Raw genomic sequence first — 27,687 nt, 5'->3', positions numbered from 1 at the left:
GTAGTATTAATTGTAACTTGCCACAAATAAAACCCTTGCCATAAAAAGTCATTAGCATTGTAATAGATTAAGATTACGAATAACATTAGGTCTTGTCATCGAGTGGGAAAGCACACCCATTTCAGGGCACAGGCGGAGCAGCTGTTCATACCTCTGCACTGTTGTGACCAGCTCTTTTTCTTTTTTCTTCTGAGATGCCAGCTGTAATTCTCTCTCTCTGCACTGCGACCGGGCCTCGCCGAGCTTCTTTTCTAACTCAGCCATAGTTTCTTGAAGTTGCCTGTTCTTCTCTTCTAGAATGTGCAGCTAACACAGGTTACGTTAGTCAGACACGATGCCACATCAGCAGGCGGCCTTGCAGCAGGCCACAGCCTTGCAGGCACCTGCTGCAGAATCTTAGGCCCATTTTGCTTATCTGACTATGAGAAATCCTAATACCTACAGTGATTTCTAAAACATTGAAATGCTTCTCTTCCTAAACAGACAGTGGAAAAAAATGTACACTGAAACAGTAAAAGACTTGCCAACAGATATTAGGCAGCTTACTTATATTTTCAAAAGGTAAACCAAACTCCCTTCACCTTACCTGTTTAGTTTGCCCTTCTATATCATCCAGTGTTGGTAGGTCAGCCAGGTATTTTTCTAAGGTTTCAATCCGTCTTTGTTTTTCTTTGTTTTGCTCAGACTCCTTCTGGCATTTCTTTTTCAGGCTATTAATATATCGATCTCTAGTTTTAAGCTAGAAGAAAGAAAAGAGTACATGTTTTATGATTATGGTAAAAAATAAACCTGCTTTGGAAGCAGAGGCTGGTCACTCTCCAAAAATTGTACTCTCAGCTGCATGAAACATTTGGCTGCTGCAGAAAAAAAACCCAAAAATAATTAATCCCGGCAGTTCCAAGTAATAGACTCACACATGACCTCACTCAAACCCCTGCTGCTACACCCCTGCCCAAAACAATCCATGTGCCTTATCAACTGAAAACACAAACAGTTAAAATACTATTAACTTTTTCACCAATGGAGATGTTCATATGCAACAAATGATTAGGACATATTTTAGTCTATGCTCTTTCTCTAGGCTAGGAAAACAACTCCAAATACAAAGATCAAAAACCTTAACTAAGAAGAATTGAAGCCAAAACCCTGACTTCGATGCAGTCTGACAATGAGATCAGGGGACATGAAAATGGAATAGCTGCTTTCTTAAATACCTTTTCTAGAGGCATCTCCATTGTCCATCAGCCTGGAGAATTTTTTTTTTTTTATATTGTGTTACCTTTATATTGTGTCACATTCCTGGTACTTACTTTGCTTTATTACCTAGGTCAAAAAAGTGGGAAAAAAAGGCAGGAAGAAAGAGTATCTTCCACTGTGCCCCCCGGCCCTCTTTCCTTGAGAGCTTTTTATTCAATGCACAAAATGGACAGTGTTAAGGGGTGAATCAGGACTGTGCAATGAATCAGGGTCCAACCTACAGACAAAAGCTCTGCTGCACAGGTCCTCACCTCTGCCACCACACCAGTTCCTTCACAGCAAGGAACCCAAGCAGTAAAAGCAAAGGAAGGAAGAAGCTGCAGTATGCAATTTCTGCCCTTCCTGAGTGTTACTCTTTGTGAAAGCACACTGCAGGGCTCATAGGAAATGGTAAGGCAGAATTTGAGATTAATTATGCATTCTCCTTTGTCTTTCCATTTGATACTTCACTGTATCATATTGCTTCTCTTCCTTGAATCTGCATTAATAGAAATCTAAACCCAGTAACTAAAGAAGAGAAGGTAACAGTGACAATGTGTCTCTAAAACATTAATTACTAACCCGTTGGGCAATGGCACATTCCTGCTTGCAATAAAGGAAGGCTGTCAGTACATTCAAAACTACATCTGAGAATTGCTTCAGCCTGCAAAGAAACTCCTTGTCAAAACAGTTCCAAGAACACAGCTATCCTTGTCTCAGACTACAGTCTACTCTGAACATCCTAGGAAAGCCACAAGCGAATCACTCTTGCAGAATAGGTACATACAGGCTGGTAAGTGTATCTCAAAGCATGAGGGCCACATTTACAAACCATGCTAAAAATAAGGATTTAATTTTCACACTCTATGTTTTTAAATGTTATTTTGTTTACTGTAATAAACACTTCAAGCTACAAGAATTCTTAGAGCTGAGTAGCATTTTTTCGAAGTTCAACTGATACCTTGTTAAAACTGTCATCATGATTACTGTTTTATCTAGTACCACTTTTTAGGATGCATTCTCTACGAGATCAGATTCATCCATTAGCAACACCTAAAATCATTAACTTTCAATTTTTCTATCACAGATAATTTAGCTATGTTTTGAAAATAGCTCAGACACCCACATAATAAGTTGCTTTCTAGTAAACAAAACATATGCTGCTGAAATAGTGGCAAAAGGAAATATGGAACATGAAAGACACTTACTTTCTCCTCCATCTTCTTTTTCTCCTCACTAGATTTGTTTGAAAGTTGTTTTACAATTTCACTGAGTTGTAATTCCTTATTCTCAGCTGCTGCAATCTTTCGCTCAAGCTCCTCAAGGTGGGAGGCTGATCTTTCTGAAATGTGAGGTTGCAGCAGTGTGCTCTCATACTGTGGTTGCTTACAAAAAGAAATAAAAAAATCATACAAATGAACGCACACATACCACTCCACATTTGAACAGCACAGCAGAAAACAGTCCTGCTTTTTTTTTTTTTTTTTTGGGTTCAGGAAGGGTGGGGTTTGATTTTTCAAACATTAAAATACATGGCAACAGCATGTACTTCAGGAATCTGGAACAGAAAAACAAAGAAGCTGGACACCATTCACAACATATGCACAAGAACATTGCAGGGGCACTTTCCCCCTCAGATTTATGGAAGAGGTGCGATGTTTCTCCCAAAATAAATCCCTACAAATCCAAATAAAAAGCATTTTCAAAACAAATCACTGCCACTGAATTATCATACCATCTCCTGGGAAGAAAACCACTATAAAATGGCTATGAATATACTGAAGTAAGAGATGCTTTAATCCAAAGACCCTTCTAAAGCAGAACATCAGTACTAGCAAACCTTAGAGCTATCATGCCTGCGGTGTGAATGGTGCAGGGACAAGCCTGAGAATAAAGCTATAATCAGAATTCACGCTTCCTATCTTCTGTTCTGTATACCAAAACTTCAACCCCCACTGTCCAGAGAGAGACAAGCACAAAATGGAAGTCAGCTGCATGTGGGATGAAAAAGGAGATGCGTCCCATTAAGCTCTCAATTTCAAGATTCTTTTAATAACACAAATTGGTATCTTTAAAACTACTGTCTGTATAATTTCTTTAACTAGTGACATCCTTCAGCAAAGCATTAGGAGATTCAAACCTTCACTAAAGTAGATTTGCTTTTATAAGTTCATCTTATAGAAAGCACACAAATCAAGCAGGAATCCAAATACATTATAAACTTTCAAAATTCTTTAAATCATGAAAAATTAACGCATCTGCTACTTTATTTGAAGTGCAATATCGTGTACTAAGATATGTACACTAAAATTTCAGTTTCTGCACTACTGCTTCTTATTTGGTTGGTTTTGTTTGTGTCTCTCCCTGCCTCCCTCCCCCCCCAAAAAATCTTAATCTAGACAGATTCTAAAATATTTTGTTAAAGAAGATCTGGAAGCACCAAAAGCAACATTCCTAGATGTCAGAAAAAGTTTCTGGATACCTAACTTCACACCAAGGCTCCACTTGCATTTCTCTGCTGTGTCACACAACCCACATTCTCACATGATGTACAGCTGTGTTATTCCAAGGACATAGTTAATGTCATGTTGAAGTACACTAGCTGAGATCCTAGTGCAGTGTTTGTGACAGAAAAAGGTAACATCATAAAAGAGGGACATGAAAGATATTTCTCTGCATATCTTCCTTTAACACTCTCTTGCTGCATTGCCTTTTAGATATGCCAAGGCCTGAAGATTTTGTGTGCTGTAAGCAGCCACAATCCTCAAACTGCATTTCTTGGTTAATCTATGCTACCTCATCCTTACACTATCTTGATAATGCCGCCAGTTAGATGAAAGTTAGGACAATTATAGCCAAAATACCACCACACATTCCCTTTCAGACTAAGTGTTCCCTAGGAGTACTAATCCATATCCTTTTCAGGTGTTTTGTCAAAAGGTATCCCACCCGTCTGTTTGCCTTCTCACATCTCTTCCATCTATTCTAGTGATACAATTTAACCATCCAAAGGGCTACCTCCTCCTCCTCTTCAGAAAACCTTTCATTAGTTGTTTTCAGATACTCTCCTATCATCTACTTTATCTCCTAATATCTACCTGTAGGACTATGATACATGCACTCTGTTAAACCCTTACTCTTACAGTGTCCTAATCCCTCATTCCTATCTCATTTTTATCCGACTTCAAAACAAGTATGTACAAAATTTTAACAATACTTATATTTCTGCAAATATAAGGTAAACTACAAACTTAAGAGGGTATTCTCTATACAATTCTCTGCTATGCAATTACACAGCCACCAATAACCACAAAGGCTCTACATTTTAGCCTGCAGTAAATCGTGAGCATGCGTTGAGGTGCCAGTTAGTGGGCAATGGAAAGCTTTGATGAAAGAAAAATATTCATCCTACCTGTAAATTAGTCACGTAAGGTTCTTCGCAGTTCACAAGATGGCTCAGTCTTGCGTGTTGAGCTCGTAATTCATTCTCCCTTATCTTCTGATGTAAATTGTTAATTTGCTGATTTTGCCTGTAATACACAAATCTTATTTCAAAAGGACTGAACAGAGATTAAAAAAAACATTGATCTTAAGACTTGTACTGAAGAATACATTAACAATGTTATTCAGCTATCCTGGATCTGTGTTACCTGTGGGCTTTTTCCCACTGCAGCCAGACTGCAATTAGACTAATTTAGCACTAGAACTGGAACCTCATCAGAGTATGAACTCTAAAACTACAGTTACCATGTGACTTTCACTTAAGCAAACCCAAAGGGTCTGTGCTCAGTTCATAATAATAAGCAAATCCTGTAGAAATGCAACTTGAAAACTCTATCAATTTTGTGGGGGTTGAGGGAGGCTTCTGTTGTCATTTGATGCTAGGGCCAGAAGTATAAGCAGAGGAAAGTATACAGAAAACAGAATGAAAACAAACAAAACTCACAATTTCATTTTACTTGGACTTCTGCTCAGCCTCTCTCTTTGCCAGAGCTGATTTTCCAACCAATAAAAAGATTTACAAATCAAGGGGAGCAGAAAGAACTTATGAAGAAAAGGTTATTATATAAGACAGTCAGCACAGCTTTCCTGTAAGGTCTTTCTTTTTGCTTTGCTTAAGACTTTCTCAGTCAACTGCTTTATGCAAGATGTACCCTACCCTAGGGTAAAATACTTGTGTAAAATAATAGTGCTTGTGTACTAAAGGAGAATTAAACTCTTACACCAATTGCTTGGCCAGTGTACAGCAGAAACAGTATTACTATTTAATTATATTACAAATGATATCACTGCTTAAATCACGACTGCATTTGAACTAGCATGACTGCAGGGCAAATACAAGCCAGGTCTCCACCCCAGCCCAAGTCCCAGCCCTGTGAGGTGTACAGTGCTCTCCATGGAGCAACGGGCACCTCAACAGCTGACTCCAGAATGGAGCTGTCAGCAGCCATCAGAAACACACAGAGCAACCTCCTCAGTAAACTTAAAACCAACTTTGTGTACTCTATTAGTTTTCATTTTTTCTTCTTTTTTATCTGAGGATATATTTGCATGCAAGCATGCAATTGTTTTGCAAAGGTTCATCTCTAAGCAAGCAGTAGGACTGGCTTTTCTGTAAACCATGATGCTGAACCCAGATGTCTAAACCCAATCTTAAAAAGAGAGATAAAAAGCAAATGCAAGTTAACTTCAAGGGAGAAGACCTGCCTGTGCACATACTGGAAAAGCAAATCCTGCAAAGCATAGAAAAAAGATCAAAGCCTGTGGCTTTTTTTTTTATTGGGGAGGGTTGTGTTTATGAAGAGCATCTCGGAAATATTATTATGAGTATACAAAACATGTATTATACAATTTATAAACAAACATGAAATATGTATTAGTTGAAAAGATGCCAACTGCAAATTTTAATAGGAAAAATAAGATGCAAAAAGCCCAATTAAAGTGACTATTTTAGCTACCCATATTCTTCTAGCTAGTTATCAGTCAACTGTATTCCAATTATTTGGTTTATAAGAGGAATTTCATATTTGAAAAATATTGAATATATTAAAGTTAGCGTTTTCTCAGCTAGATGTGTTATAGAAGACACGATGCATGCCTACAGAACACCTTTTTTTAATTTTTCCCTATTTTTACATCTATAAAGAACAGCAATGAATGGAAAAACAGTATATATAAGCTGCCATTTGGAAGTATCTTAGAAGTATTCATTCAACGTGATTCATAAGAAGGAAGAAACTGTATGTATTTATGTGACTCCATAGCAAGCCTTAAAATACTTTCTATCAGCACAGGTCATTTTGAGGTTTACTTCTGCCATTCCACTATTTAGACAGAACAAGTTTGTACAAATATAAATAGAGTATGCAACACTGAAAAACTTCGTACAGTTCTGTTTGGTATCTGTAACATGGCACTACAAACAAAAAGCTTCCAACTTATTTTGGAAGAAGCAGATTCAAAGATTAGGTAAAAGAATATGCTCTCAACTTGTAACAGACCTTTTATAAGCCCAAGAGTTATTATACTCATATGAGAAAATATAAAGCCTTGACGACTTTTGTGCATGCCTGGTTACAGAGACCAAAATTACTTAGTATGAGTTATCCTAACCTATTAACTGAAGCAAATTTTAATTTTTTATCACCTTATTACTTACTAGACAGATGTATTAAAATTTCTTTGCTCCATGTGATTTAAAATTATTTACCTATTTGTTACCTCTTGAAAGCATTATGTGATTTTCTGTTTACAGCTGACTGTAACTTAGCAGTGCCTTCTTTACCAGGCAGGATTTCAGTAGCCTAAACTAAATGCTACAGCCTACAGTAAATGTTTCAAGATATTTTTGAACTTCCAGTGTAGTTTGGACTACATTACCATATTTCCTTTCATAATCCTTTTCCTACCCTACCAAATCCCTGCAGGAAAAAAGGTGAGACAAATTAATCCGTGATGAGACAGAGCACAGAATTTAACTAGCTTGCTTCTTTTCACTCTGCAAAGCATGAAACTCTCCACTGTTATAAAATCTTGCCAACAAAACACACCACAGAAATGTTTTAAGGCTGTGTAAATCCTGCTCAACTTCCCTGCATAACTACCACTCTGAAAACAACATTAACCTCATGGCACTCAGAAACAAAAATTCTGAAAATAGCAGCAGTCACAAGAAGATAAACGCCACACAAACATATTTACTATTTACATAGAATCCTTAAAGTCTTTGGAGACTTCATACCAAACGCATTTTGTCACTGATACTCTCATATGCCAAGACAGTTTTAATACTCTGTTAGCCCATCCCTGTTACTGTTATTCTGCTGCATAACCCTTTATTTAAAGGGAGTGTAGAAAGTTCAAATGCTCTCAAAAACACAGCTCGCCTATTACAGCGGGAACACTGTCCCCAGAAGCTCCTTATTACCAATCAATCATCCCACCACTTTAAAAAAACAACACCAAACACAATCAGCCTTTAGCATCTAGATGCCGTCAAGTTTCTGTCGAGCTCCTCAACCTCCTTCCCCCTCCATGGCACACCACAGGTACTGCCTGGCCAAGCTGCCACAGCTGGAACAGGGACCTCCACTGTGGCCCACACTGGCACTGCTGTGCAACCAAGAGAGTTGGTGCTCTTCTTCTGCTCATCAGCGAAGGGAGAAAGGCAGGACAAGTACTGGCTTCAGTGATGAGCATCTCCTCACTAGGACATTTGTATTTCAAGTCAGGCTCAGAAAAGAGCAGGGAAATGCCCAAAAAAGGCTTTCAATTATGGGTCTGCTAAATTTGCAGTCTGTCGGCCCATGGACAGCAAGGGGCTGTTTCTGGTGGTGCACATGCCCTGTGCCACTATCCTCTGCAGACAAGCACATCGAAGACAACATGCTATGCCCCATGAAATGGTAGCCAAGCTCCCACCATCCTGTGACTCTACTTACAAAGCTGTCTAGAATTCAGAGGAAAATTACTGGTGCTACTTGACACTAACTGAATCCATTTAAAGGAGTAAAACCAAAGTTAGAGCTGTAAGAGTGATGTATTGATGGGAAGAGGGGAAGATCTCTATTTTGATTCAAGTGCAGTTCTGTCCTTTAGCTCAAACAATCCCCTTTGAAAACTCAAGTCAGCACAAAGGACACAGGATCCCAGACAACAGAGTTCAGCTCAATGTGCACAAGCCTGGACTGTCTCCAGAGACCAGCATTAATAAACTGCTTAATATACAAATTGCTTCTCCTTAAGTCTCAAAAATATTAGTACAACATAACTGACATTCACATCATCTTCTCACATTCACAACAGGACAAGCATGGACACATGCTTATACAGGCACTCATATATGCATTTATCTAGAAACAAATCACATTTTCTTGAACATGGGACCAATTTATCTGTTCTCCATAAGCCCATTTCACCCCATACTTTAACACGAAAGAGCCTTTAGAAACCCCCATTTGTCAGAGTAGCACTTTCTCCCCTCAACTTTTAAGTTTTTCTTAATTTTAATTCTTTAATTAGCGTAAATCTAAATACCACACTTCAAGTCAAGATACAGATCCAGTATCTTCAAACATCTCAGGGACTTTAGAACAGAGCTTCCCCCACCACAGAAGGGACACTAGCAACTTCATAAGAAATCAAATTACAATTAATGTTTACCTTCAAAAGTCACAAGGTTATGAGAATTTGCTGCTTTAGGTGAAAATGTGTGGGCAAATTTCTTCAGAACTGAGATGCAAAGTAGAATACAATACAGATCCCTCTCTATTACAGATACAATTTATTCCACACCGCAGCTGGAGGTATGCTGCTTTGTTTTGTTGCTTAAGAAGTTAGATACAAATTTTTATATCCCTTTGTTTTAGAGGCACAATCTCTTGGGACCACAAGTCCAAACGTGTAGAACACTGACAGGGAAAGAGATCCTTTGTAAATAAAGTCCTAAAAACAATGTGAATACATTTTCCGGAATTTGGAAGATGATGCCAAAGAACTCCAACATCAGCAAAGCTAATGAGAAAAGATAATCTCAAATTTCCTATGCAATAAAGTCTGCTTTTTTGGTGAAGTTAGGAGACTGCAGTTCTAAGTGAACTTTTCCACCAGTCACAGCAGAACTCACCTTGAAGAGAAGATGGGAACACTACCTTTGGGAGTCAAGACATGATCAAGTGGATATGCTAATGTTGCAGATCTTAAGAAGTCGTCCAAACTAAAAGAATTACAGCTTTACACTAGCATTTAAACAAGCATTACCAGAGCACATACAGTTTGATGTCAATTACTGAGGTCAGGACAATTTGATATATGGCAAAGAATATTTAATACTCTTGTCCCAGTGAAAACATCCAATCCTAATTCTGCTATGGATTAAAAGTTAATGATTTAGCAACTGTTTTAAGAATGTAAATGCTGTTTTGCCCTGAGGAATAACAGCTATTCACTAAAACTGTATTTCTCTATCTACCTTTCCTTAAAAAGCTGTTCAAATGCTCTTATGCTGACTAGAAGAGAACATTGCATGCACAATGGTATTCTCAGCATCTTATGTCATATGTTCAGATATTTAGCATTTATTCATGTACCCCCTATTTGCAGCCCCTCCCACAGAAACACTGCCAGGATCACACTAGAGACATCGACAGCGGCAGTGCAGTCTCAAGAGACATTCACCAACCATCGTACCAAACACTGTAATTTCAGTGTTGCTATGTACTGAACAAAGGAGCAACATAAAGAATTAAAATGTGATGGTGTAATTTTCTAAACCGATACAAACAATGTTGGCTCCCTCTGGTGCTAAACATAATGTAGTGTTACATCCTAACCCGCCAGAGAAGTAAGGCAATGATATAATCCAATTATTTTCGTATACTAGGTGACGGACATTCTACTAAAGTGTTACAGCAGCATATTTCCTCTTACAGACAAAGCCTTAAGTCCTCATTCAAGGCCTGTACCAACAATTCTTATGTGGAGAAAACATGACACACATCTTTAAGAAGTGCCACTGAGATCCCATGGACACGTGCACGCAGAGCAGGCTCACTTCCTTATGCCACGTTTTCACTTCCTAAAAGTACCATCTTCTCCTCATTTTTTTCAGAGCAGACTTAAAAACCATTTCAGGTTTTTATTAATTAAATTAGAAGTGACTTCTAGAGTAGTTTTAAAAAGCAAACCAAAACGACTTTTAAACCCACTCCTTTATGCTACTGTGTACTACTTAAATAAATGCCTTTTTTATGGTGAAAAGACTACACAAATAAAATCAATTTTAATTTACCTACTACTACATCTGCTGTTCAACACTGTACAGAACAAAAATTGAGCCATTTATTCTATTCACAGGTGCAAGGGGCTGTTTGGGTTTTAAAACTCTACTTACAGCCTGAATTTCCAGTGACACGCCAAAGTATACAAATATGATGATTTACACTGTAAGCATTATTCCTTGAATTGTTTTTATAGCTATTTGAAACTTACTTGCAACTATTCCTAATTGTTAGATTTCCAATGCAAAACAAGGAAGTTTAATAATCTAATCTGGAAGGGTCAGATTTGTTTTGCCTTTTTATCTTTGTGAGGAAAGAAGAGAAGCAGGCAGCATGTTTCTCCTTCCTTCTCCTGCCCTTCCTCCCTTTTTTAACAAGATAAAGGTAGAACAGCTTAAGGATACTACCCTGTACAGAGCATCCACTCCCTACTAATCAACAGATTCAAGTACCAAGGTGTGTGATGTTAATCTCCTCCATCTCCTACATAAGTAGGACACCAGTACAATTCCCAGCAAGAGTGTTTAACCTTAAAAAAATGGCTAATGTCCCTGTGGGTGAAAGGGAGGCTGGTGACAAGTGCTGGAGAATGGTGTTCCCAGTGTCCATCTTTTTATCCAGCTGCACCTTGTACCTGCCAGCAGCAAACAGCTTGGTCAGGAGCACTATGCCAGCTGCTGTCCCACTGCATAACTCATCTCTCCTGAGCTTCTGTTCCCCCAGAATTAAACAAGTCTTGCTGGCATCTCCTAGCTACCAGTTTGTAAATTCAGCATGAGACATGACTTAAGGACATGACACCTTCTAAAACTCCATCAGAACCACAGGTACAAAGGGCCTTCTCAACAATCACCTACTACCTAACCCCAGTTCAGCAAACTAACTCCTCCTCCATTTCCTCACAGCATAAATTCTATAATTTAACTACTACCATCTTGAATTGACCACACTTTAGCAAACTTTATATTTTTATTTTAGGTCATTATTCCCAAACAAATTCAAAGTCTGAAAAGAAGTTTAAAGTAAGATCAGGAAGACTAGGAGCTGGAAGATTTAGGTTTGCTCCCAGATATCATCTTGAATCTCAGTGCAAGGCTTTGTGTGTCCACAAGGTAAATGTAGATAATACTGCATTTTCACTTAGTGCCTTGAAGAAAGGATTCACACTTAAGTCTTATTAATAATTAATCTGATAAGAAATATAACACTAGTACTTTTTAATGGAGTTCTATTTCGAGATTTTTACACAGCAGCTTCATGAGTGAAAACCAGAAGTATTTTTATTTGTCATAGAAGACACAATCTCTTCTTAACAAAAAAAATTTAAGGATCTATTGTAAAACTTTGTAAATATGCAACATCAATTCATACTCAAATAATACAAGCCATCTATTTTAAATGTTTTTATTTAATTTTAAAATAACTTTTAAGGTATTTTGTCCAAATGGAGGCTCAATATTCAAAAAAGAGCCTGTTCTGTGATGTATTGTTATACTGCACTATTATAAAGTACAACATGCTTAACTCTTACACCAAGTGTCTACTTAAACGAAACGCTATAACATCAGTAAGTGGCCTTTGTTTCACTTCAATAGCTTCCAGAGTATATTCTGCCATTTCAGTTGAATGAAAACAAATTATCTAAACTGACTTCTGGTCAGAAATCCAGAAAGAACTGCATTCACCATCATTAATACACTCAAAAATAATGACTTATACAAAAAAAAAAAAAAGAACAAAACACTGCCACTGGATGTCAAGAAACAGCTTTTCTTCCTCAACATGACTAGAATCAAGTAATGTTATCAGGAAATCAGGTTACAAACTGTCACTTCAGAAACTTCACCCTTGACTGCAAACACACTTCCAGCGTAACAAGCGCAACACGAACTGCATTTTTAGTTGCCACTGTGGAACAAGCCTTCACGTAGAGTGCAGAGGAACATAAGCTCAGCAGAGGCACCAAAGACTGCCCCAGACATCAAGGGCCATGTACTCACAAAGGCTGCTGACAGCCTGGGCCCCAGGAGGAAGGCTGCAGGTTTGCTGCTACTGATACAGCAAGCCTGAAAAAAACACTGCAATATAGACAGCAGATCTAGGCAGCAGATCAAAAGGCTCTGACAGAGGAGACGTAAACAACAGCTAAGGATGTTTCCATTTTAACTGCTTACCCCCTTGGGAGATGACCACCCCTGCAGGAGAGCTGGCAGTGTGCCCATTCCTACCTGTGTACCACCACAGCAGGTAAACACACACTAAACATCCTACATCCCACTGGGGAAGAGGATGCCAACCTTCAACAGTGCAATGCCAGCAGAGTTACTGGTCAGACTACTAAGGGACAGAAACACCTCATACCACTGCAACTCCTCGCTCTGTTGCAATAGTGGAACGAACAGATCTTTCACAAGTGTAATTCTCCTGGTCCCAAAGTAAGTTATGCCCAAGTTGCCTATCTCTACCCATAAAAAGATAGAAATTACTAAATGAAATATAAACCTATTCATAACGGATGCCTAACATTAGTGTGATCAACACACAACTGCTTTACACAGTTCTCCTCATGTTGTGGAGCAAACTATCAATAACAAGAGCACAACTATATCAAGACCAGAACAATCACTCTTCTTTCACCCATGAGCCAAGAGTTTATTATTGAAACACAGACTATGCCAAATTACCATTATGTCAAATATAAAAATATCCTCCTTAAATGTCCTACATCCAAACTCTGCAGTGCCTGGTGACATCTATTTTAGTGTAGTCTTCATTAAGCTCAAGCTCTTATTAAAAGCTTATTTTCCTCATGAAGAGGCCCATTCGGATTGACAGCAATTTTAGTAAGAAGCTATGTATTTACTCCTGGATTTTTTATTTTATTATTTGAACAATTTGTATCAGTGTCCGAATAGGATTTTACTGCTGAACATTACCGCTAAGGCCAGTTTCTCAAAGCTTTATCAACTGGCTGCAAATATATTGCCTTTCTGTACTTGTCATGGAAAAGAAAATCAGCACCATGCAACTGACCAGTTTTCATCTTGCAAGTCACTTGCAAGATCTGTACAAGCAGAAAAATGTCTGATACAAACTCCCAGACCAGGAAGAAGCTAAGAGGGGAAGCTGACAGCAGAACTGACTGTTGGTATCACTTTCCCTTTTCCACTCCAGAGGCATTAAACCCCCTAAATACATTTCCAACTTTGTAAAAGACTTTTAGCCAGCTGTCAGTCTTCTCTCCTAGCAAGGATTAGCTCCCACGTATTTGCACATAAATAGTGGCTGGATTGAAGCCTAACAACTGTATGAGTAAGCAGCTCTCCTGAAAGTCAGCTTTTACACTGTAGCTTTTACATCACCTAATCTAATGAATGGAGCAGGAGCGGGTTACTCACCGATCAATCACAAACTCTTTCTGTCTTAGCAGCCCCTCTTTAATTTTCATTAGAGATTCCCAGTTGCTGGAGTCCTGATAGCTGGTAGCTGGGTAACTTGGACGAGATGTTCCAGGTGAAACCTGCGTAAAGTAATTGTAGGATTAGCCTCCAAAACAGTGAAGGTAAATGTCCTAGGTATTACGGTGTTTACTAAGTGGTTTGTTCTTTCAGAAACCTAAGAATTGTTTTTGAGTTTAATTCAGGTTTGCTTTGTATAAAACAACCGGATTTATAAACAAGTTTCTTGAAACAAACTTCAGTGTCAATGATTTCATCATTTCTCTACTAAAGAATTCATAGCTCTGAAAGCAGTTTGAATGAAAAGCTCATTTAGAATTTAGGTACATCATTAAGACAAACACCACAAAATGCTGCAATTCTTGTAGCACTTCAAACAAGATAGCTTGATGATAACTTTAGACCTGCTGGTAACTGCAGGTAACAGTTACCACTCACCTGTTCAACTCCCATCTGTAACGGCAGAATACAGAGAAACTTCCCTTGATCTCTGTGCATTTAAAATACAGAATATGGGAGTATAATTCTGATATAATATGGGAATATAATTCTGGTTAAATTTCCAAGATTAAACAGGTTTCAGGCTTTCTATTCATTTTCACAAAATCCAGGTTCTGTGTCTCACAACATACTGAGGACAACAACTGAACTGAATATGAACCAACAACATTGCAGTTTGGAAGTAAAGTAAAAAATTAACTGAGATGTTTAATCAAGAAAGCATTTACTACAAATTTATTATAAATATTTGTATCTGGAATTCACATAAGGGAAGGTTTAAGCTAGAGTTTCTGTGATCAGATTGAGGGATCCCAGCTTCAGCTGCCATCAGGTATCATCTAATCTCCCATCAGGTTTTTTTTGAATCACTGTAAAAAAAATTTCTCTTTTTATTATCTGGGAGGCATTCTGGACTATGTTGTCTTTTATGTTTTTGAAAGAGAGCAGAAGAAAAAAGTGAAAACATGGGTATTTTTTTAAAAGTTTAAATAGACTTCAAGATATTTTTACTTGTATTGCTCTACAATTTTTTAAATTTCATTTGAAATTACAACAAACTGTATTAAGACCAAGACATATCACCAACAATTAAAATCAGTTAGACAATTGTCAAGCAGTCCATGCTTCTGGTCAAAGTTTTACTGTGAGTTGTAACAATGAATGCAAAGAATTCATTGCTTAAATCTCAATATCATGATGTGCTGAAGTCAGGAACCAACTCCTCACAACTATGGCCTCTTCTGTAACTCTGAAAGTATTTTTTTCCATTCAGTCTAGTTCAGTTCAATCTCCTGCTTGCCTGTTGAGATAAAATGGGCAGAAGCACATCTTTTCTCTTTTAATTTATAACTTAAACCCAGAAAAGATGACAAGACTTACTATTTCTAAAAATCTTTCCAGACTGTTACACCCCCACTTCACTCCCCGCCCCCAAGTCCAATTTATCTACTTCAGGGAATATTTCCTTTGCTTAATGAACTGTATAGTTTCAATAGTAAAATCAGATATGAATGATTAAAAACACCTCAAAGCCTCAAACTCAACACTTCTACACATTAAATAATGCATGCCAATTTCTGGCCAAAGATGTACGAAGAACATTGAGCGTGTTCCTTGCCAGACAACATCAAGTATTGTATCTTTACTGAAAAGGACACATTGACTGGATAAATAGTGCTTTTTGAGGAAAAGTAAAATGTGAAATATTAAAATTAGGTTTTATCCTAAAATAGTTCACTGATATGGTTAATATATCTTGTTCCATGCTCACTCATGAATACATTCCACAAGCAATAAAAAGCACAGCAAACGTTGAAAAATTCTCTCAGCTGTTGCCCCTAAAAAAGGGTCTGATACAACTAGGTTTGAAAGTTTAGGGGCAATAAAATTTATCACATCTGCAATTTCTAGTAAGTCAATCCATTAATCCTATACTTGTTCAAGGAAGTTATGTTAAAAGATGGTACTGCACTCCCCTGGGAGGCAAGGAATGGCAAAGCTGCTTGGATTAAGATCGACCACTCAGCTGTTAATCGATTTAACAGTCATCTTGCTTCATTTTTCGTGCACAATGATCGATATTAGCATTAAAAAATCCTAAATTGGTGGTATCACTTTAGCTTTTTTGTTTGTTTTGGCAGTGATCTAATAAAACTTAGGAAAGACACCAAGTCATGATTCTTCCTGTAAGTAATACACGTGTCAAGTCCTTAAGGCTTAAGGAACCTAAAATTTATTTTGCCTGGATTGCTCCATCCAGATAAGATAACTTCAAAGTTATCTTTGGGTGCTCACAGAATACCTTGGGATTGTCATATATTGTTCTGTATTACAGTTATACACATGACTGGCTGAATTAAGAGGCACCAGCACAAACCTAATTCAGTGAAAGTCTCTCTTAGTGACACATGTCCCGTCATGCAGTGTAAAGTGACATCAGGAACTATCACTGTATTTTGTGTCATGAAATTTTTTCCTTTGCTTTTCCCACTACAGTGGGATGAATGCTTTTCTATATCCACCTCAACACCATTACACTACAGTCAAAAAAGAAGAAAGAACTAGTCCTTAATGCAGCTGAGTTTATAGCCTTATTTTCCAGAGCTAGAATTTCCATCTCTACTCAAAAGAAAACCCACAAGGGTTGGACATGATGAACAGGAAATATATGGATTTATAAAGCTAAACCAATTTATTGAGCAAGATGAATTTTGTCTCTAAGACTCAGCTATAAAAACTAAGAGATTAAAGACAACTATTTCAATATGAACCCATCTTAAGTGAAGACATTCTGGAAGTCATCAGTGGTTTCTGTAAAAAAATTCTTCAGTGTAAGCCCCTTACTTCAATCTAGCACCTCTACAAACTTAATAGTTTGCAGTAAAATTGGAAAGAAACTCTTTGGTACATAAGTGATTACACAAGTCAATTAAATATTATTGCTGCTGAAAAGCAAGGCAATGAGTTTTGCAAAGCTAAGAACAGAGTAGTATTTTGTCAATTAAATGCTCACAATAGTGTATTGGTTTGTTGGTGGGTTTTGTGTTTAGGTTTTGTTTTGTTTGTTTGTTTGTTTTTAAATCTAATACATAAAGCCTTCTTATGTGATTTACTGAGTTGCTTTAAGTTTGGAATATATCTAATCCTGTGGAGTATATACACGCTGTATATACATACATAACAAATAATTTTTTACTTTTGCATTATAACTGTGTGCTTCAATTTTTCACTCTGAACAAACGAAAACAGCAACAAAAATGTTTGTTTCTGATACCATGGTTCATCCAATTAAAAAAAAAAATATACTAAAAATACTTCATAGCACTTCCCAAAATAACAAGACACTTCACTCATTTATGAGCACCTGGTGTTTACTACAAACAGCTTCCTAGCTGCTTTGAATGGTGTGGTAACACACAAGTAGTCCCCTTACGCTTGAGTATCTTGTCTCCTAGGGATATCAAACCAAATAGTGGGAGCAAGATACACTTCTATGGCTCATATTTAGAAAGCATCCACTACTCTGAGTTCTCAACTTGAATCTGCCACAACTACAAAACAAAATACCAGCTGGAAAGACACAACATTCTTTTTTATCTGCCTTACAGAATACATCTATTTTTGTCACCTGGCACCTCTTCCAAGAGTATCAGCCCTGTGCCGAGAACATCTGTTCAGTTAGAACAGATGGCACACTGGCATCCAAAGGTCCTTACTAGCTTGTTTTTTAACAAGGGCTTCAAGTCACTGCTGGGGCAAATCATCTGCTGGGGAAAAAAAGTAAGAAATCTTTGCTGTACTACCCTATATGCAAATATTTACTGGTGGAACAGACACTGCTGTTATCAGACACTGTTTCTTATCAGTGGGAAAACAATTTTTCTCTGGACAGTGTGTAACAACATTTAGATAACTTAAGTCAAATATGGCTGGGTTTTTAACTGTGCTAATTAAAATTATCCTCTCCAAACATGTTCATAGTTTCTGCCTGAAGCAGCTTGGTGTCTCGGCACACAGAGTAGCACAGCATTCTGTGTGCAACATGCTGTATCATGAAGTAAAGGTGAAGTTCTAAAATGTCAATATAATAGCTAATCTCAAAAAAACCCAAAAACCAGAAAGCTCAATGCATTTGAAAGGTTGTTGGGGGGGGTTTTTTGTGAAAGGTGTAGCTTACATAATTCAGTGCTGTCTATACTACAGTTGCAAAATTTCACAGTCCATTACTAACAACTAGCAGAGCACCAAGAGTTTGGCCATCTGTATGATCCCTTCTGGCCAACTGCTTGCACTGCCTACACTATCATAAACCTCTCTCTGTAGGGATCATTCTTCTCTCCTTCCACTGCATTTTACAGTTATTACTCAACAGAAAGAGAATTCCTTGCAACCACAGCTAATCCAAGGCAAAGGATCAGCACAACCAATGTTAGCAGGAGCACAAATGATTCCTTTTTTTGACTGCTGGTGGAGGAAACAAATATGAGTGTCCTCACAAGCTGTGCCTCAGGGACACAGCACTTGCTCTACCACATCACTGGATGATGAGGGAGAAAGAACAACTGAATGTGGCAACAGCAAGCCCAAATGCACTATTATCACAGAGATGCCTCCTGCTTTTCAGTCACCTGTGATAGGTAAAGGATTAGATCTGTAAAGGCAGAGCAGCAGTCACTGATGAACTCTGTAACTGCTCCCCACCCCGGGTAAGGAAAAAAAGGATTTATCCACCCCTCCTCCCCAGCCAGATTTCTTCCTAACATCAGGCTGTTTAAGCTCACAACAGCTCTCTTAATTCAGACAATGCTGGAAGATCATTCATCCTTTTTTGGCAAAACATGACAGGATTAGTAGCTCTTATGCAGGAAAAGCAACAGGAGGCTGCAATTATGGAATAAGGCCCTAATTTTAAGGAATCATTTATACAGAAAGGCTGTGCCTTGGTGAAACACACTAAAAAGAACAGCCACAAAGCAGCAGTATAGGATTCCCAGATGGATAAAAACAAGACTACAGACTGATTGAAGAAATCCTGACTTATAGTATCTGTATCTCCCCATCACTACCTATTGCTCTACTCTGCTCCGTCTTCGCCTTTTAGGGAAGACAGTGTTTCTGCTCAGAAGGATATAATCACTACAATTCTTGGCAGCAACACTCAGGCTGTATCACGTTTTGCTGTGCTTTCACAAATTTCCGGCAGTTGTAAGGGAGAGAATATCTAATGATGCCCTTGCACCTTTATTCTAGCCATAGTACATATGGTATTCTTTGGGGAATTTTTTAATTAGAAAGAGAACATAATTAAAATCAAAACTGAAACATCATCAAATGGTGAGGTACTGGAAAATACAGGCATACTGTAGAGAGCTTAGCACTGCTAATAGCAAAATAAAAATCAATAAGGCTTAGAAAAAAATCCCAAACACATACTTCATACAGACACGCAACCTGCAAAGTAGTTAACATAAAAAGGGCCAAAACAAGGAAAATAAACTTGACAGGAGTTCACAATTTAACCTGCCTGAAAATCAGCTTAATGTAAGTCAGGAGTGCCTATATATGATATGTCAGGTTACAGAAGATGGGGGTGAGGGAAGGAATAAGACAGTGACTTTAAATAGTTCTGGCATAAACCCATTGAAAGAATATGTCTGGTAGTACGATGCCCAGAACCAGGAAGTAACTGAAACAGTAGAATATGTTCAATCAAGAGCAACTTTCATGACTAAAAAGCTTAGAAAGAGTGATTTATGAGTAAAGAGCTAAATACCATAAAGGCTGAAGAGACATGAAATCAGACTGAAAATACTTTGTTTCCTGGGCTGAGAGTCCATTCAAACTAAAGTTGATGGAATGAAAATTGAGATATGACAATCTGGAATAAGGGTATCAGGAGAAAACAAACAAAAACCAGCAAACAACAAACAAACAAAACCAAAAAACCATCAAACCAACAAAAGAGGTGGAGAAAAGCAGCAAAAGCCTATCACAAACAACTGAAAGATGATCCAAATTTTAAGATTTGAGAACCTACACAGGATAAGGTTTAGGAATTAAAGGGTTAGCCAGTTCTTACTTGATGACACATCAGGACTTCTCAGTGTTATGGTTAAATTGCACACACATGTGACTTAAGCACAGACTGACTACACTATGCCAAGAGGAAAATAATCACAGTTAGGCTCCAATCTCATCAACAAAAATACAAGCTCAAAGCTCATTTAAGAAAGGGATCACCTCAAAAATCTATAGCCAGAGCTGAACTGCATGGATGCTACACAAAGAAGTTCTACAGAATAAGCAGCCACTGTGAGAGATGCACTAATTGTTATCCCAGTTTGTAGTACTCTAAATCAGTATTGGTAACTTGGAGTCTCAAAATTGGCTAAACAATACAACAAAAAGAAGACAATCTCACCACCCCATTTTCATATGGATTTTTTGACATTATCGAATCAGAGCCATTCAGTTTGTAATTGCAGTATCATACAGGGCATTACAAAGCAAGCAGGTTGAGGAAGGTGATTCTGCTCCTCTACTCAGCTCTCATGAGATCCCACCTGGAATACTGTGTCCAGCTCTGTGGTCTCTAACTTAAGAAAGACATGGACTTGCTGGAGCAAGTCCAGAGAAGAGCCATGAAGATGATCAGAGGGCTGGAGCACCTCTCCTGTGAAAACAGGCTTGAGAGAATGTGGCAGGATAGAACTGTGACAGAGAGCTGGGGTTGTTCAGTCTTGGAAAAGAGAAGGCTCCAGGGAGACATTATAGCAGCCTTCCAGTACCTAAAGGAGGTCTACAACAGAGCTGGAGAAGGGCTTTTTACAAAGGCATGTAGTGATAGGACACGAGGGAATGGCTTTAAACTGAAACACGGTCGGTTTAGATTACAGGAAGAAATTCTTTACTATGAGGGTGGTGAAAGACTGGAACAGGTTGCCCAGAGAAGCTGTGGGTGCCCCACCCCTGATGATGGATGCATGCCCTCATTTAGGCCAGAATAGACAGGGCTTTAAGCAACCTGGTCTAGTGGAAGGTGTCCCTGCCCACAGCAGAGTGGTTGGAACTGGATGATCTTTAAGGTCCCTTCCAACACAAACCATCCTATGATTCTATCAAGTCCTTTGCCACTGCACTAACTTGCTCCTTCTCCTCTTTGTAGCAAGTGTTTAAAACTGCGATGATCTGTTCTGCAAGGGGCAGCCAACATGCCTCTCCTCAGTTATATGGAACCACATTATTCCATCTGTTGTGTGACTTTTTAAAGCTTTTCCACTAAAAAACTAAAATGCTAATGCTATTTACAGTCACCACCACTATTAGTGGAAAGTTTTCAAAATGGAAAAGAATAAACAATAATAGCATTCAAATGCCTCCTAAAAGCAGCACTCCCTCTAGTCATTACACTTTTACAAGCATGTTTGTTGAAGCTTTCTTCACAAATGAAATCCTCATTGCACAGAAGGCATCACACACTTAATTACAGACCTCACAGATCTGACCCTCATAAGCCTGAGAGGAATTTGATGGTCCTGCGAGTTACTATTATTTGTACAATTTACTTCTTCTCCAACATTATACTGCAGCTGAGACTTCCGAACTTTATCAAGGTCAGGTTTGATAACCACAACAAGAGAGAAAGACACGGTCCCTTAGCACAATAGCTTACAAATAATTAAGAAGAAAGCACAGCAAGTACATGGTTGCTGGGATACTAAGAGGGATGGGAGAAAACAAATGCTAAGGTCAGGTATGCTATTCACCATGGAGGAAAAAAAAACATTAAAAAAGTGCAGACATTTGCTACTGATGTCATAGTTACAGGGTTTTGATAGCAACCATGTGGTCACTTAAATGTGGCATAAATGTGCACTACTATCAAAGGGAGGGAGGCCTGTTCTCCTGCCCCTTCTCACTACTTCAAACATTCATATCTTTTAGTTCCCTCCTGACAGCCCCAGTCCTACACGCTCCCCTCCATCCCACACACATGAAGGTTACTTGTATCTAGGTCAGACTCCTATTAGATGCCTTGTACAAGGCCACGTGAGATGTGGTGCTGGTACACACTGTTAAAAGTGGGAGAGCAGCGTACAAGACAACACATTTTGCAGTGGCACAGCTTTGTGCTGGATTAGTACGAACACAACCACAAGCTGAATTATCTCAATTCCAGGCAGTGCCAAATCCTCCCAAAGTATCAGCTTACGAACTGAACGTTTTCTAATCTTCTGGAAAAAAACCTACTATGCAGTTACTGTGACACTGTCAAGTTATTGGCCGAGACCTGGTGTTAAGATATGCAATTAGTTCAAGAAAAGGAACTTCCACATGACGATGGCATAACAGAATAAAACCAAAAGCCTCCTGCACTTTCTTATCTTTTGAAATAGTCCTGCCTCTGTTGTATATCAGAACTGTGAGAGCACTCAGAGGACCCAGCAGCACAGTCATAGCCTACAGTCAGAGACTGTATGTGTGAAAGATCTGTATAACCTCAGAATCTGCATCCAGTAGGGGATCCTGAATAAACCAAAAATATAGCAGAGCATTTGTCAGGCAAACAAACTGGAATTCTGGCCACTGCTTAACTGCCCAGGCTTCATTCCTTCTACCATCCTTGATGGTATTGTGCAAAAGCCTCAAACAGCAAAGAAATCAATATATTAACTCTGAAAAGACTTTGCAAGATCCCTAGGGACGCATATTGCTACTGCCTGAAACAAGAGTAGTCTCACCATAAGGGGCTGCAGCCACTCAGCAGTCTGCCGAGTCGTCTCTGCCACCTTAAGCTACTTAATTTCTAAAGGGTGAAACCAGCACTCCCAGAGCTGCACACGAGATGATACACCCTCTTCAGCTTATCTTCCCCTGAACAATTACACTTTATGTGTTGTTATAACATTCCTTCAGACTCCACGCAACACCAATATTATTTTTGTCAGAAATCCTTTCCATTTATATTCTGGCAAATGTTACGAACACAAAGCACTTCTAGGTGCCACTTAATATGACGTTAAAAGCAACAGTGCCTGGAATTTTCCCCTGATAACAACTGGGCCTTTCCTAAGTATAGAAGCACTTGTTTTATTAAGTGTTCATTTTATCTTCCCATTACATTTAAATTTAAATGTTCTTTACTAAAAGAAAATTTTTGGATTTGGAGATGAAAGAGAGGTTCCACAAGAAAAAATCCCTGCCCCCCCCAAAGATATTAGCGAAAGTTTCACTGTTAAATTAATTATTTTCTTTTGGTTTTTTCTTCTGTCCTGGAAAGCAGCATAACCAAAAAGTAACTACAGTTATTCAAAAATATTATTGTTTTAAGTGCTGCACAAATGTAGGGCATGTTATTCACTACAACAATTATGAAGTCTACAAGTAAAATGGAAATAGCTTAGAAAAAAGGAATAGATGGCACGAATCAGTAACTCATAGAAGGACCCCTAAAAGTAAAATATCTCAACCAAGTTCTGATCATTTATAAAAACCTTTACGTTAAAGGTACATTGCTAATATCTACAAATACCAGCTTACTGAGTGCCAGTGTTGATTGCTCATTCGTTACTTATTACACCTGCTCATGGCCAGAGTGGATGCAAAAAGTGACCTAGAAAGCAATCAAAAAAGCATCTATTTTGCCAGCCTGCATGAACTTCTCCTTTCTGCTTGCTTTAGCTTTTCATGACTTTAAAAGAAATATGATCCATGAGTGTAATACTCAGCACAATTAAGTGAAGTTAAACAGACAAAAAAAATCCCCACAAAAATAAAGCAGAAATGTTCAAAATATTTATATTACAACAAACCCAAGAATTTATACAAACTCACAAAAGCACGCTTTTTTTTAAAAACGGTAATCCAGAACTGGTCTCTATGAGCACCTGCAGAAAGAATGGAGCGAAACTACTGGAACATGCGTACTTCAAGTTTTGCAGATGCAACTTCTGCATGTTATAACTGATGGGGAAGGGATGATTAGGTAATATACTCTTTTCCATTCCCTTTTAGGCTGATAAACCAAAACAGTAAGCAGAAACACACTCCCTCACACATACCTTTGATCTTGGCCAGCTCTTATTACCATGAACACAGATTTAAAGAAAGATAAGAAAAAAAAGGCAAGAATGTTGGATGAACAGTGGCAAGTGGGGGATTTAGTAAAGCTGTCTTATCAGGGATTGGAAAACAAAAACAAGTTCTCTGCTAAAATAGTCTCGTGCAGAGTTAATAAGGTCTGTGGACATCACAACTCTGCACAACGCGAGTACAGTACTCATTTACTTTTTTTGGTGACTACCTTGAAAAACTTCTGCAGATGGAAAAATTACAGGCAAGCTCATGTTTTCTGCCCTAACTGCAGGAATTCTTTCTGGAAGAAATTAGCTGTGTTTCAGCCAGCAAACAAAGCAGGACAGCACATGGACCTACTGGGAAGATTTCAATTGCTTCAAGCAGTGATTCTACCACCATCCCTGTACAGCATCACATACATAACATTTCATCATGTAAGCAATAATTCTCAGTCACTTGCCCCAGAATTTTTTTTCTTTTTTTTTTTTTTTTTTTTTGAAAAAAAACTCACAAGGAGAGACCATGTACCTGCATGACTTTCTGGATTTCAGAGGCAATTGAAGACAAATCCCTCCCTGTGCCTCTAACAAATCAGGTCCTGGAATCTCAAAAGTCAGACGTTTGAAAATCCTGGCCCGAAGCTTCTGCACCACTGACAAACAGAAGAAATGCTGCCAATTTAACACTGGAGTGCCTGTGAAACTAGGAACCACACAACCGTGGAAAGTAGTCACATAATTTGTGTGTGGAGTAAGTGGCAGATATTTGAACTGTTTGGCTTCAATCCAGATTGAACCTTTTCCACTTGAGTTTATGAGGGGTACTTGAAACGCACTTGTCTCTAGCAAAAGCAGCAGTATGATGTAAGGGTGCATCTGAACATCCGTGTCAGTGTGTGAAGGTGTTTTCCTTCCTTAAAAGATAAACACGGGGGGAGCCCTAGCACCTTCTTAACATAGGCAGAAAGGGTAGAAGTTCACACTAAAAAAATAAATACCACTTTCATCAGCAGCAAATAGTACTTGCCATTTGTAGCTCTAGATTTTAGATTTATCATTCTCATTCCAAAGAAAGGAAACTGAGAAAAGAACTAAGTTAATTTGTCCATGGTTCCTCAAAGAGCACCAAAACACAGCAGATTCTCTCGTGTGGAAACCATTTTGTAAGAAAAATACTGGTTTTAACAGACACAAATGAGACTATCTCTGCCTAAAGAAAAATAAACGTGTTAATTGAAGAAGGTTCATCTAGAAGGTGGAAAAATTCATGTTTCAGAATGAACTACTTTTGTTTTCATTTTCTAATTCACAGAGATGTCAATAATAATTTTATCCCAAATACTCACATAACCAACTGATACTGAGGACTGTATTTCAAAACCACAGAACCAATTCATTTTCACCAAAGGACACAAAAAGAGAAAAGCAAGTAGTTTCTTCTATAAGTACAAAGTCATAAAAGGAGAAAGAAAAGCTCTCCTTCGCATCATCTGAGTGGCCAGGCAGCTACAGTCAGAACGATGTGTGAGACTACACTTGAGAAAGCTTCCAGGTTCCAGTGAGTGACAATAGAACTTCCACGAGGAAGCAGTTGCCTGTAACAAAATACATACTCAGAAAATATTTGTGAGATCAGGAAATCTGTTCCGAGATGGTTTGAACCAAAGGAGTAGGGCAATGTTTTCATTTGGCACATTCTGCAACAGAATAAAGAAAAACATGAAGTTCTTTACCTCAAATTCTCAGGTAAATGCAATTAAGCATCTAAGTTTTCTGGGGTGCTTTTTGGTGAATGCTTTTTTTCCTGCAAATGTAATTGTCAATCAGCACTTCATTTCCAAACAGGGAAAAGCCATTCTGCTATTTAAATAAATTTCAGTGATTTCTAATGAAGTTTAAAAAAAACACCTTAGTGTTTTAGCCATGAATTGCATGTAACAAAGATAGGAAGTAATAGATAGCTGAGACCATGGGAATTGTGCTAGTCTTTTTTATAGTCACTCTACAGAGAGAACGAAAAAAAAATAAAGGGCAGAGTAATGGACAGAAGAAGTAAATGAAGAAAAGACACACACCATTCTTTAACATCAACCAAGAGAAACAAAAGGTGTTTCTGGTTCCCATTTCCCACTTCTGAAAGTAGGAGCAACTGAAAATTAGCCTGAAAACTCTCTAAAAGGCTGATTCACACCATCTCCATGTTGATCTGAATGAAGATCCCAGTGAAGAAAGATGTTGAGGCCACTGGTCTACATGCTGCCCCCTCCTGAGGGTGATCCCTGAAATACTCTCCACAAGAGGACCTTCAGTTCTTAAATGCTGCCAATATGTTCATCATTTGGGCAATATTCAACAAGTGTTTGGACAACACCCTCAGGCACATGGTGTGACTCTTAGGGATGGTTCTGTGCAGGGCCAGGACTTGGACTCGATGATCCTTGTGGGTCCCTTCCAACTCTGCATATTCTGTAATTCTATGAATATTTATGCATTTCTGCTAGGACAACTTTCAGCTGAAGACAGGCAGCAGCAAAAGCTGCAGCCCAATCATTTGTCGTCCATTTCACAGTTACCCTTTAAAGTAGAAATAATCCAGCACCACCACTTGGCAACTGAAACATGGTCTTCCAACTTTATCTCTCCTTCATATGCCTTTGTCCCGCTGTTCATCCATCACTCACAACATGTCAAATAACACAACTAATCTCTGTGCTTCCTAGAACAGTGTATCTGAAAGACACTCGACACACTTTCTTAGGTATAAGGATCTCGGTACACCACCTAAAGCACGTTGTTCAGCCTAACCAATCAAGGACACCAGTAAACACCAAAATACAGTCTTCCCAGGCATTTCACAGAAATAAAAAATATTCCACTGTAATGAATATCACTGAATTTCCTGTCCTCTATCATGTTGCTGTTTTGAAGACACTTCGCATCACTGCAGTGAACTGTTACTAATAAATTATTTGACCTTCAGTAACCTAGTAAAAAGGTACACTTCACTGATGTGAAAGCCACCAGAGCACAGCTTTTTGTGCTGTCAATATTATGGCAAAATAAACTACCTACATGGGTCAAGCCTGTGCTAACTGTGTTGCCTCCAAGTGAAATAAGTGTTTCCTATAGGGGTTTGGGAAGAGGAAGGGCATGGATTTTCAGAGCAAGAGCCAGGCAAAATGTCTTGTTCTCCTTCTCTCCTAACATTGGGGCGAAGCACCAAAGACAACAGACAGGTGAGACAAACTTCTGCACCCTGGGATCTGCTTTAATGGTTAAAGGTTCACGGCAGTAACAGTAACTGAAAACATTTGAGATGACCTTTCCAAAAATGTCTTTGTTCATAACAAATCAGATGATTAGTCCTGCCAGAGCCTTCACCATTCCCAAAATGAGAAATCTTTCAGACCACGTTGTATAGTTTTCTATAATTTATTTTGTACAGTTTTTTTAATCACTTTGCAAGTGATTTGAGGCTTCCAAGTTGCAGCCTCAAAAAGTAATTTTATCTTGTTTGTAATGAAAAACAAAATGTGAAGATCAAACTAATTTAATGTCTGTCAAAGGCTTAGGAGAAATAAATACTTGGTGTCTTTGAGGAAAATAACACGATGCAAAGTCCAGATTTCTCAGCAGAGC

At 38.4% G+C, this 27,687-nt stretch overlaps 1 protein-coding gene across 3 annotated transcripts in view; it reads right to left on the bottom strand.

Annotated features, from left to right (window-relative positions):
• CEP85L (centrosomal protein 85 like) overlaps positions 1-27,687 on the bottom strand; it is a 145,526-nt gene that overhangs the window by 11,900 nt on the left and 105,939 nt on the right. For all 3 annotated transcript variants that reach the window (XR_004355905.1, XM_032682082.1, XM_032682080.1), the window contains exons 4-8: positions 13,913-14,034; positions 4,649-4,766; positions 2,445-2,621; positions 587-739; positions 152-306 (exon numbers count right to left, since the gene is read on the bottom strand). Coding sequence is in view for 2 of the 3 variants with exons in the window: in XM_032682082.1 (XP_032537973.1) it covers positions 152-306; positions 587-739; positions 2,445-2,621; positions 4,649-4,766; positions 13,913-14,034 (725 nt within the window). In the remaining variant the exon portion in view is untranslated. The remainder of the gene's footprint in view (positions 1-151; positions 307-586; positions 740-2,444; positions 2,622-4,648; positions 4,767-13,912; positions 14,035-27,687) is intronic.

This window comes from Chiroxiphia lanceolata, chromosome 3 (genome assembly GCF_009829145.1).
Source record: "Chiroxiphia lanceolata isolate bChiLan1 chromosome 3, bChiLan1.pri, whole genome shotgun sequence".
NCBI classification, from domain to species: domain Eukaryota; kingdom Metazoa; phylum Chordata; class Aves; order Passeriformes; family Pipridae; genus Chiroxiphia; species Chiroxiphia lanceolata.
Note: the sequence above shows the minus strand (reverse complement) of the source record. Positions and strands in the feature narration are given on the sequence as shown.